General features: G+C 30.3%; 1 protein-coding gene across 2 annotated transcripts in view; it reads left to right on the forward strand.

Annotated features, from left to right (window-relative positions):
- Positions 1 to 6,034, forward strand: part of LOC108693048 — a 26,042-nt gene extending 20,008 nt beyond the window's left edge. For both annotated transcript variants that reach the window (XM_018201712.1, XM_018201711.1), the window contains exons 2-5: positions 4,523 to 4,757; positions 4,828 to 4,977; positions 5,039 to 5,149; positions 5,597 to 6,034. In XM_018201712.1, coding sequence (XP_018057201.1) covers positions 4,599 to 4,757; positions 4,828 to 4,977; positions 5,039 to 5,149; positions 5,597 to 5,887 — 711 coding nt within the window. In that variant the 5' untranslated portion in view covers positions 4,523 to 4,598 and the 3' untranslated portion in view covers positions 5,888 to 6,034. The remainder of the gene's footprint in view (positions 1 to 4,522; positions 4,758 to 4,827; positions 4,978 to 5,038; positions 5,150 to 5,596) is intronic.
- The last annotated feature ends 6,567 nt before the right edge of the window (positions 6,035 to 12,601 follow it).

A 12,601-nucleotide genomic window follows, 5' to 3' on the forward strand; every position in this document is an offset into this window, starting at 1 on the left:
GTCACTTATTGATGCAACTTGCACATACACAATGAGTAGTCAATTAAATGAATATAATAGTTAATAGAATAACAAATTCAATATAAAAAATAAAAGGCTACTGAGCCAAGTTGGTTGTTCTTGCTTATAATATTATTTAATGTATAAATTAACATTAATTAATATAAAAACAAATGTCGACCCCTTCATGTTGAGTCATCTTCAGTGTACAAATTTTAACAGTCACAAATTAAAAATAATCACAAAATCGCATTATAAATATTTATTATATTGATTTCATGCGCACGCAAGTTTAAGTGTCACTTCTAAAGATATTGTAGATCATGGTTGATTGTATGTCCTTGTATGTACTTCGATGATTTTTGTCTTATAATTTAGAGTATGCTTAAGGCTTCTGACTAGTCGGAATCGTGACGTCAGAAGCGAGGAATGATACATTAATTTATGTTGCACGTCATTTATAAATAAAGACAATTTGGATGAAACGAAATGACGAAATCGCTTTAAAATACTTGTAAAAATCAATGAAAAATGTCCTTTCCTTCCTTGACAATCAGTAAAAGACATGTAAAGAATCTATATTCGGACAGAAACACAGCTCCGACAGATGTTGAAATGAATAAAATATATGCTTTTACATATAACATATTACATATATATTCCAAAATAACTTTAATTTTCATCGATAATTACGACTTTAATAAGTACGAGACAAGTCACATTTTTCACAATTAAGCAAATAATAACGACATGGCATGCAACATAAATTTCGTCGAAACGTCACTTTTCCACATCTACAAATTCAACCATTTATCGTGGTGCGGCGCTATAACACATATAAACATGAGCCCATATACATGTGTTCACCTTCGGCGCGCACAGCGAACTCTTTCTCACACTAATCGCTTGTTTCAAGTGACTGAAAATGTCTTCTCGACAATTTCGGCCGCTCGGCAGTTCACGGCATCAATAAGGGACGAGGATCATTCTAAATAATATATAATAGATTGTAGTAATAGTGTATTCCATTAATTTAGACTAGTATAAATATTAAAACGCAACAATTTACGAAATGTTTATATAATTGTTTACGATTTTTCATGCGCGTTACATAGTATACCCCTCCTTCATAAACTCAAGTAGCAAGAATAGTTCGGTAGAATTTTACCGGAAAAAAATTATAAACCAGCATTTCTCTTCACGAAAATCGTCGAGGTCAGAAAAGAAATGCGTATGTTTGAGACTCGAATCAAGAAAATATGCGAAAAAAAATCGAATAGTCGCGAAAAGCACGTTTTTCACTTAAAAAACGAAAGATTTTTATTGTGGAAAAAAGTTCAGTGAGAAATGTAGGTATTCGAAATACCTACAAAATGAGTGGAACATTAAAATCGATTTATTAATTAAGTAAAAAAATCACCGGAAAAGATTTTTTCTTCACTTGCTCTGTTCATTGAGATTTAACACAAAGCTTCGAAATTTTCATAAAATGTAGCCCTAGTTATGACGAACAAATTTACCTCAAAACGAGTCTGAAATATTTATTAATTTTTGCAAAAAGCCATTTGTTCACTAAAAATCTGTCTACGGAAAACTTAATTATTTACACTTTTGAGCAGTCGCACAGCAATTTGCAGAGGTGATTTTTCTTCTTCAAGAATTACATTATCACGTATATATTTAGTAACAAAACGATTTTTTGCAGTTAAACTATTATAAAATGATTTTGAAAAGTGGGTATCTTTTTTTTGTATAAAAAAATGGAATAATTTCGTTAATATGTGACTTAAATTTGTTAATCAGACATGCACTTTATACTCACATGTAATTTTTTTAGTAATAAACAAAAAAAAATGAAAATTCAAGAAACGAAAAACTAAAAATTTCATGATTACAATTACTTTGTGAAATATTTGATTAAGCTATTTTTATAGTTTATATCTTATAGAGATAAGATTATAAATTTTAAAAAAATTATGTTTCTACGTTAATTTATTGATGAGAAAATGTAAATTTAGCAAATTTTAACGCACGAAATCAGATTCACGCGAGTCTCCGAGTGGTCCGATTTTCCTCATTCGACCGCGCGCCGACTTTCCACACTCCGCCCGGCGCGCTGCCTCACTCGCATTCCTCAACTTTTCAATGGTTTTAAATAAACTTTTCGGTAGCAAAAAATTCAAAAACTGCAAATGCAATTCTTCCTTGACAAATTGGTTCCAGACGGAATTCTTAATCTTAAAAATTAGAATCACAGTGATTTAAAAAAAAATTGTTATCTCAGTTCCTAATAATTGGAGGGTAACCTTTTTTTTAAATTCGTAGAAAAATGTCAGCTGTCGAATGTTTCACACGATGCTATTTAATATGATGCATATTAACAGAATTATTTCATTTTTTTACAAAAAAGATACCCACTTTTCAAAGTCGTTTTATAATAGTGTAAAAAATCGTTTTGCTACTAAGCAAGTGATAGTGCAACTCTTGAAGAAGAAAAATCACCCCTATAAATTGCTGTGCAACTGCTCAAAGATGAAGAAATTAAGTTTTCCGCAGATAGGTTTGTAGTGAACAAATGGTTTTTTGCAAAAGCTAATGAAGGTTCGCTCAGGGCTAGATCTTTTCGTTACAAAGACTACATTTACGAGAATTGCAAAGCTTTGCATTTAAATCTCAATGAACGGGCGAGTGAAAAGAGGTTATCTTATTCGATGGTTTTTATTTTTTTTTCTATTTAATAGATCGATTTTAATGTTCCATGTTTCATTTTGTAGGTATTTCGAGTACCTACATTTTTTATGCCGAATTTTTTTCTATACAGTCTATATCTTTTGTTTTATAGGATGTGTCATCAAAATCCGGACAAATAGAACAATTTCTTTAAACAAAATGTTTTTAATGAAAAATTAAATATTACAAAAATCCTTTTACATGGTACTTGAGGAATCCCTGTAGTACTCAATTATTCGATATATCCCCTATTAACTTGAATGACGACCTCTATTCTTGGTCTGAAGTGTTCGCACGCATGCTGTAATGTAGCGCTGACTATGCCGATGAATGCTGCCTCAATAGTGGTCCTTAATGATGTCACATTGGGATGCCGAGATTTTTTTGTGACTCTTTCAACGCTCTATAAGTAGCAGTCCAAGGGATATAAGTTTGAGCTGTTGAGAGGCCAGAATTCCTTGGACTAAAACATATCAACGTTGTCTGAGAACCAATTTTGAATCAAATAACTCGTATGAACGGTGCATCGTCCTGCTGAAAAACATATGGCCTTCCGGAGGCCACAGTTTTCATCCACGGCTTCACATTCATCAGAACACGCGAATTGCCCTGGGATCCTCCGCATCCGTTGAGGCTCAACGATTGCGAGGATCCTCCCCGTTCTTTCGAGTGACTCTTTCTCCCTGGAACCTTCGTTGGATCGTTCTAAAAAAAAGCTGTATATTTTGCCATAACGTCATAAACGTTGATTTCGACTATCCAAAGAATTTCTGTTGCTGAGCGTACAGCGTGAAAGCCTTGGACGATCGCAGCTCTTCGATTATACTGCACTTGATTTGAACATTGTGGCCATTTTGAGAATATGATTGTTTATTAGAAGCATCAAGCTTTCTCGGATAAACAATAACCTCTGGCGGAGGCACAATATAGCGAAAATTTAAATTAAAATTTGTCCGGATTTTGATGACGCACCCTGTATAAGCGAAAAACATGCTTTTTGCAACTATTTCGATTTTATTTCACATATTTCTGTCACAAGTCCCGAGTCTTAAACATAGACATTTCTTTTCTGATGGCCTTCCAAAGATTTCTGTGAAGAGAAGTACTTTATAATTTTTTTCCGATTCTACTTCTACTTCTATTGTACTAAACTATTCTTACTCGAGTTATGAAGGAGATATATAACGCGCATGAAAAATCATAAACAATTAAATATATCGTAAACTATTACGCTTTAAACTGTTACGCATGATTTATATTATTCTGGATTAATGGAAGACTAATGGGAACACTATTATTATAATTTATTAAAATTTATATGTTATTTCGAATATGTTGTTCCTCGTCCCTTATTGATGCCGAGCAGCCGAGATTGCTGAAAAAGCATTTTCGATTGCTTAAAACAAACGGCTAATGTAAGAAGAAACTCGCTGTCTCGTTTACTCTCGGTGCATCGAAGGCGAGCATATGGATATGGGCTCGTGCTCGAGTGTGTGACCGGTTTCGCCAGACCGCCGTTGATTTTGTGTTGCCATCGTCAATGCAGAGTTCTTAGTTGCATACTCAGGAGTCTTAATGTCAGGAGCCTTATGTATTATAACAGTTATATATTTTATAATATAATAGCGTACTTATTATATTATATAGCGCTATTATTTAATTCCCTTTTCTTTTTTGATATATTGGTATTTCTTGGAAACTTGTTTCTATTATTGATTTTTAAAAATATTATATATTGTTATATTTAAAAAAATAACATTTTTTAATGTTGAATATTTAATAATTTTAATAGACTAGATTTATTAGAAAATCCAGTAAAGCCTCCAATAGTGATTTATAAACATACAAGTCACTGGGACAAACTTAAGATGGGATTAGAACCGGCTGATCAACAGATTGTGGACAGATTACGAAAGTTAAAAGATGAGGAACGAAACATTCCATTGCCTACAGTTGAGGAGATAAAGCAAAGATTAGCATTATTGAAAGATCAAAATCCAGAAGCCAGTGGAAGTAACATCATAAATGTATGTAAACGAAATGTATAAATATAATTGCATTATGTAGATTTTTATTTTTATAAATCGATTGTTGCAGATATATCGAGTAGATACTAGAACAAATCAAGAAAAAGCAGAGGATTTAATTCAGGAATATCTTGCGCCAATGGAGTTGCCTTCAACTAGCGACCTTTGTAAAGATATCGAGGAGATGCTTAACTCCTTACAGGATGATGGCAATAGAACTGTGAGTGGACATTATAAAGTTTAGAATGTAAAATTATAACCATCAATTTTATCCCTTCTAGCGTTTTGATCAATGCATGAAGGAAGAAATCGACATTTACAAAAAGTTACGTGATACGACAAGCAGCGATAAAACAGAACTAATTAACAAAATTTCAGCAATGGAAATAGATGTATGTATTCATGATTTATAAGCGTGCATTTTTAGCTCTTTTTGTTTTTATTTCATTCTACAGTTATTTATGTTCTGAAAAATTATAGTATATAGTTATACAGGATGTCCTCTACATGGGATCGCCCATCATGAGCAGGTAGAGTGAAATGAATTGAGTCAAAAAGTCTTCTATAATTTTGCAATTTTCGCAATAATTAACGAAGTATTAATTTTTAAAGATAGCGCGTTCGCCCTACTACTATCAAGTGTACGTCTTCGGCATACGCTTGATGCGCAGGCCGCATTGCTTGGCAAGCGCGTATCTCGAGTTATGGCGTTTATTGACTCTTGCCGCGCACACCGCTGATGGGCAATTCCATAGGTCGAGGACACCCTGTATATTTGAATTTAGCAAATAATTATTAATATTTCTATATAAAATTTATATTACAAAAAAATTACACAGACTCCTCCAAACATACAAGATGATAATGAAGATGAAACTGAAGATGAAGATGAGAATGAAAATGAATGCATCATGTGCTCGCGAACTGTGAAAGAATCAGACCTATATAAATGTACAGGATGTATAGGTGATCTCTATTGTCCATCATGTTTTGAGAGTTCTCACGATGAAAATGAAATGATAGATAATCATAAGGCCGTTCATTTTATCAAGGAAGATAAATTGTCTTCTGCAAAGATGAATCTTATAAGAAAATTATTAACATCAGATAGTCGAAAAAACAATCACTGATATTTCGTTACTGCATTATATAAAAAAATTTTCAGAGACGGTTTTACATTTATACAATTGAGTCGATAGCAATTGGATACTAGATGCGCACAAGACTATAATTGGAAACGTATAGTTTTAACAAAATATATATATAGTTTTAACAAATATACAAAATAATTAATTCAAAGATTTCTCCAATTAATGCTTAATACAGATGATTTTTCCAGTCTCTAGAAATTAAAAGTACACTTTATCACTCGCTTTGGCTGTGTCGTTTTGTAATTATGGTAGTTTCTTATTCATTTATTAGCCTTATTATTAACTCTTTATTTTTTAATATATTATTATGATCGATAAGTATAATATACATTCGTGTACGAATATAATCAGATATAACTTATGTCATGTTAACACTTATCCCTGTTAAAAATTCCAGTTATGTCCAAATAAAGTACATACACTTACATCAGGATAGATAAATCAGTCTTTAACTAGCATAAAGTTCATCCAAGTAATATTAAATCTGGTTATATAAGTATTTCATTTCATGGTACATAGTTGAATTCCTAGATAAAAATTGTCCGTTTATATCAGCAATTCCAAATACGTTAGATATTGTAAAGAATTTATGATAAAGTTTACTGATTTCAGGAAATAACATAATCCGGTTTATGTATTCTTATGTTTAAATTAGTGACGACTTATGGATTTCCCAATAAAAGATAGATCTGTAATTGCATGAAGATTCGTATTTAGTTAAAAACAAAATTTATTCTGAATTATTTGGAATTCCAAAATGGAACGAGATTCGCAGACAAGAGTTGACGTAGAACTTATCTAGAATTCCAAATGTATTTTAGATATAACAGAATTTCCAGTGCAAGAAACCACATTTAACCAGATGTCCAAATTCATATACGGACATTCTTGGAATTTTTATCAGAGATGAAAGCGCCATTCTTTATAGTTCATGATAATTTTAGCTATTTACTTCGTAAATTTTGACATCTTCACAATTTCTTCGAGTCTCAAACTCTGTTTCTTTCTTAATACGAGGTCTACGATAGAAGTCGATCATAGGATTTTAAGTCGTAGAAAATTGACCAATAATTTTTTATTATTCTTATATTTCAATATACTTTCATATTCAATTGTGTGATTAATCAATTTTTTACGCCTTAAGGCCCTACGATCACTTAACTTCTATTATAGACCCTGTGTAAATATTTTTCTTTTATTCTTTTTCATTTTATTTTATAAATTGGCATCTATTATAATGTATGTATATAACAAGATGGAACAAATGTGACTATTATATTTTCGTATGCAATAATTAATAGCAATGGTCAACCAGAGATTTGTCACGAATAATAAAATTAAAATTACTACCGTACGTAATTCTTGCTAATGTATGTAACTGCAGACATTTTTATTATTTAGCATTATGTAATATACAATAAGTCATATTACATAATGCTGTATAACTTAAATTTTTTTATATAATATTTCTATATAATTAAATTTTAATTTTATTAACATTTTATTATCATGTTGAACTAATTCCTTGTTTATAAAACCACCTTTAAAAATAAATTTTTCATCAAATGTTCCACTATTGCTGTTATGCATAATACGTACAAAAATTTTAGTCGTAATCGTAAGATCTCAAGCAAAATCGATCAATCACAATCAAAATTGCGATTTCACATTTTGAAATGCTCGAGTGTGATTGATCGATTTAGCTAGCTTACGATCTTATGCCCAGTAAACATTGTTATATTAATGTTATACAAGTGCAATAAATTAGAATGTTACAAGTAATAAATATAATTGTTACCGGCAACATACCGGTTAATTGTAATTTCCCACTCATAAATATAATATGTAATATAACAAATTATATTTTTATTATATAATAAAATAATATATCATAGTCATTATCAAAGTAATTACGCGCACGCGTGTGTGTGTGTGTGAAGTATTTTTAAAATAAAAGACAATGTTGCAAAAATTTTTAATGAAATTACGATTCTTGTTACAACTGTTATGATGTATGAAAATGATGTATATGTGATGATGATGAAAATTATTAATATTCAGTCTTTTTTTTTTTAGAATTTTATGATTCTTAAAATCTAAACATATTTGTAATCGATAATTCTTTTGCTTCTGAACCTATTATTATTTCAGCTAAAAAGGTACAAAGTGTTTAAAGTTACTAATTTCTAATTCTAATTTTGTGAAAAATATGTAATAGTTCCTTTAATACATCATCGATTAATTGAATGATATACAAAAACAAACAAGGGCCAATAAGAGTTTTTTGCGCGGTTGTTAGTGTAAAAATAAAAATCGTTTATTGTCGAAAAACTATAGTATAATTAGTTACGCATAAACGTTTCAGCCCGCTTCCGGGCCATCATCAGTACGTCTGAACGTATGTTGTGGAATTCAACACTTCTTCATGAGGCGAGAGTGGCAACTCAATCTCCTTCTATTGGCAATGGTTAACAATTCCAGTGGCAATGATTAACAGATAAAAATCTGTGCAATATAAAAAATGTTTCCAATTATTTTTTATAAAAAAAAAATTAATGTACTCATCCATATAACCATGAAAGATGTTAACATGAAAAATCAATCAAAATCGAAAGACAAAAAATATAAATATAAATATAAATTATTCATATTTAGTGATATAAATTTAATGATATAAATTCACTACAACCGTTCCGAACATTGTAATTTATGTGGTCAATATTTAAATGAGTCAAAGATAATACACAGTGTACAAACTAATAAGTAAAACGGACAGTATTACCAACATATGTCAGACTGTTACTTAAAAATAATAACAAAAATGGCGCGCAGTTTGAATCAGTGTAAATTATTGAGAATCGAGATGTACGAGTGATGTAAAAATTCGGTGTCAGATTGCAAATTAGGGCTGTTTTTTGCAACTGAATATGTAGCATTTCCGAGATATGTCGTTTGTACAAAAACCGTTCCTGATCAACAATTTACGTGCCTTCCCAATCATGGTTTAGATCCAATTTGTGTTCGGTAATAACAGAATGATTATTATGTTCCTTCGGATGTCATTACAATGTTTCGAGATTCTCGTTTTTAAAATTCTCCCTATTTGCCTGATATAGGAGGCATCGCAATCCTTGCAATATATTTTGTAAATTACGTTCTTTTTTGCTTTATTAAGTAAAAGATCTTTATGTTTTAATAAAAGAATTGAGCTTGTTCAAACTAAAAAATACAAAATCAATATCAAGATCTTTAATTAGTTCTTGAATTTGTATGAGACCACCGAAATGGAATTGTAAATCATGACTTCTTAACAATATCTTCAGCGGAAGTATCACTTGTGTTTTAAGGTTTTATTACTCAATAAAGATTTTAGGCGCTCATTAATTGTGTCAAAAATAAAATTAATCGGATAGTCATTATTTAAAAGTATTTCAATGACAAAGATCAAGTTTTTATGATATTTAGGTTGAGAATACATAGGTCCTATCAACCATTCCTATGATCGTATCTCTCTTGCGCAATAGGACGAGAAAAAAAATTCAGATATCAGAGAAAATAGGTTTGTGGTATTCATATTCAAGAATATTGTAATTCTTGATAATAATATCTAAATAATTTAATCTGTCTTCACCAATTTCAATCGTGAACTATAATCGAAGATGAAACGAATTAAAAACTTGTAATATTTTTGTTTTTTTTTTTGCTAGAGCTTCCATTGCAATGTCATCTATGTAGTGAATGTAAAAGAGGATAGCTAAAGTATTGGAAAGCTAAAGTATTTAATGCCTTTTTCTCCAGATTTTGCAATACTAAATCTGCGATTATTGGTGATAGAGGGGAACTCATGGACATTCAAATTTTTGTCGGTAGATAATATTGTCAAAAGAAAAAAATGAAGAATTAAAAACTAATTGTAGAGAGAAAAAATTCGTCTTTTGAAATATTGTTTTTGAAATTATAGATCTGTTAAAGATGCTATCAAGAGCCAAGGCAATCGATATGTTTGTAAAAAGGGAAATCACGCCAAGATTAAAATAGAATTATCATCTAATGTTTTTTTACTCAAAATTTCAATCAAATGAAAATTATTTTTTATATAATTGAATGAGTCAATGCTAATTTTATAAAATATTTTATGTAGAAATACTACTAAAGAGTATAATGGACTATCGATAGTAGAGATGATAATTCTTAGAGACGACCCCGGTTTATGGATCTTTGGAAGCCCGTAAGCGCCAGGTAATACCCCGTCATTATTGTCACAATTTATTCTAAATCTGTTGCGAAATGAATTCTTTTTCTTCCATTTCGTGAGTAATTCTTTCAATTTTCTAGAAAGAAGTAGTAGGATCTTTTTTAACTATCATATGTATTTTCATTATTTAGTAATGTAAGCATTTTTGCCTTCCTTTCTCATTGTGATTGTCACATTACTCTTATCGATTCTAGTAATCATAATATCATGGTTGTTTCTTAAAAATAATTTTGTTGCTTTTCACATATTTGCAAGCTTATCCTTCAAAAAATCAATCCGACTAAGACTCGAAAAATTATTAATAATTGGTATGATTCGGTTTCTAATCGTTTGCTTACGTGTAATTTATTAAAACTATTTTCTATGTTTTTTATAAATTCTAAAATAATTTTTTTATAATTAGAAGGAGGCATTAAAAAGTTTTCTTCTAATTGTAAGAGACACTGTACGTTTTCAAATAATACACTGCAGTAGAATATACAGTATTGTATACAGTAGTATTGTAAAGTTATATATAACATATAATAAAATATATAATAAACTACTTTAAAAATATATGATAAACTACTTCATTTTAATTAAAAATGTATATGTTTTTATTTCTTGAGTATTATCACGTTTTGGACAAATCAATGGGCAATATTTCATTTTCGTGCGTGCGTGTGTGCGTGCGTGCGTGCGTGCGTATAAACTAAACATATAATTTAAGCTAAAATCTAATTCACTGTAATAATCTAGTAACAATCTAACCAACAGATAATAATGGTTTGAAACTGTTTTTAAACTATTGCAACGAAAGTTTCTTCAATAACCATGTTTTGTAACTGAATTATATAATATGTACAGAAAAAATTTATACAACATTAATATAACAATATTAAATTACAATAATATTTCATATTGAAAACATTGTAATATTACATAATGCATGATATGTAACAGTTTTATTTTATAAAAGTAACTTGTATTATATTATTCGTTATTTTCACGTTATATTATGATAACAAACAGTGTTTACTAAGTCTTCTTCTAAAATTTTTGTGTGATGCCTTTACATTACTTTGTTCAATTACATCATGATATCCATAAATATTGTGATGAATTTCATATATCGATATTACATATTATTAAAAGCGATCAATTTGAAAGTTGATTGTTAAAATTGGAACGAGACTAGTACAATGAATTTCATAATTTATTTTTCTATTAGAATAGTGCTTGGAATTAGTTGCACATTTCAGCTCGATTTTTGAAGCGCTGTCACAGATACAATAAGAATAGATCGAGCGTATCCTCTACTTTGACGTGAAGATCAGGTAAAAAAAGGACAGAAAGCAAATGCCGTGCATAAATATAATATCTTTAGAACGAGCATTCGAGGAATGGGGATAATCCTTTAAAAACGAACGCATTCATGTTGGCCCAGATGTGTCTCTCTCGTTTCGTGCATACACATCATGTATCATGAGTGCGTCCTTTTCTAAATGGGTTACCTCCACTCCCCAAATTTCTGACAATGCTTGATCTAGAGATACTATGTCTATGATGGCGTGTAGCTTTCTCTTTCTGTTCGAGCATGTCACTCTCTCTATCACACTCAACCGTTTCACTTTTTTCACACCTTACTTTCTCCTCTTCCCCCACTCTTTTCTCGTCAGAAAGAGAAAGCTATACGACATCCATTGTCCGTCCTTTTATACCTCTTCATGTTTCAAATCTCACGCTTGATCTTTTTATTATGTCTATGAGCGCTGCCTAATTTTTCTTCACTATCATTAAACACTCGATGGCCAAGCTGTCGGATTGCGCGCGGACGTGTATCTCAAGAGCGTTACAGTGTAAGAAATATGCTACCTTCCAGCAAATTATCATTAAAATGTTTTCATTCCTACATAATTGTTATTTTCTTAAATAATGATAATTGAATACCATACTAATAAGTAAATTTTAATGAATGTAATGTAGGTCCAACAGTGAACCAGTAGTATATTATAAATCATTGCGATATTTATAAATGCAATGTTATCATACAGCGATTCGCATTTGAATCCCTCTTCGACTTTTCAATCCGCTGGCCGATGCTAAGAACGGTCATGTAATGGTCATATTTTAAGAATTTTGAGTTGCAAGGTTTTTTTAGTAAGTTTTACGAATTTATGTTTTTATTGTTATACTTGTCACTTTTTTCATTATGCAATAATTTTGTGTGTACATTTGGCTTTATTATTCTGTAAACAACTTTTTTCTATTGTATTATTTTATCATATTATTTTGGAGATTACCATGAAAAAGATTAGGTGATCTACAATGAATCATTTTAATGTAATGAACAATGAACCATGGTTCATTATAGACCACATAATCTTTTTTACGATGACCTTCAAAATAATTCATTGTAATTATTTATAATATAGAATATTATAATATAGTATATATAA

This window comes from Atta colombica, unplaced genomic scaffold (assembly GCF_001594045.1).
Source record: "Atta colombica isolate Treedump-2 unplaced genomic scaffold, Acol1.0 scaffold86, whole genome shotgun sequence".
Lineage (NCBI taxonomy): Eukaryota > Metazoa > Arthropoda > Insecta > Hymenoptera > Formicidae > Atta > Atta colombica.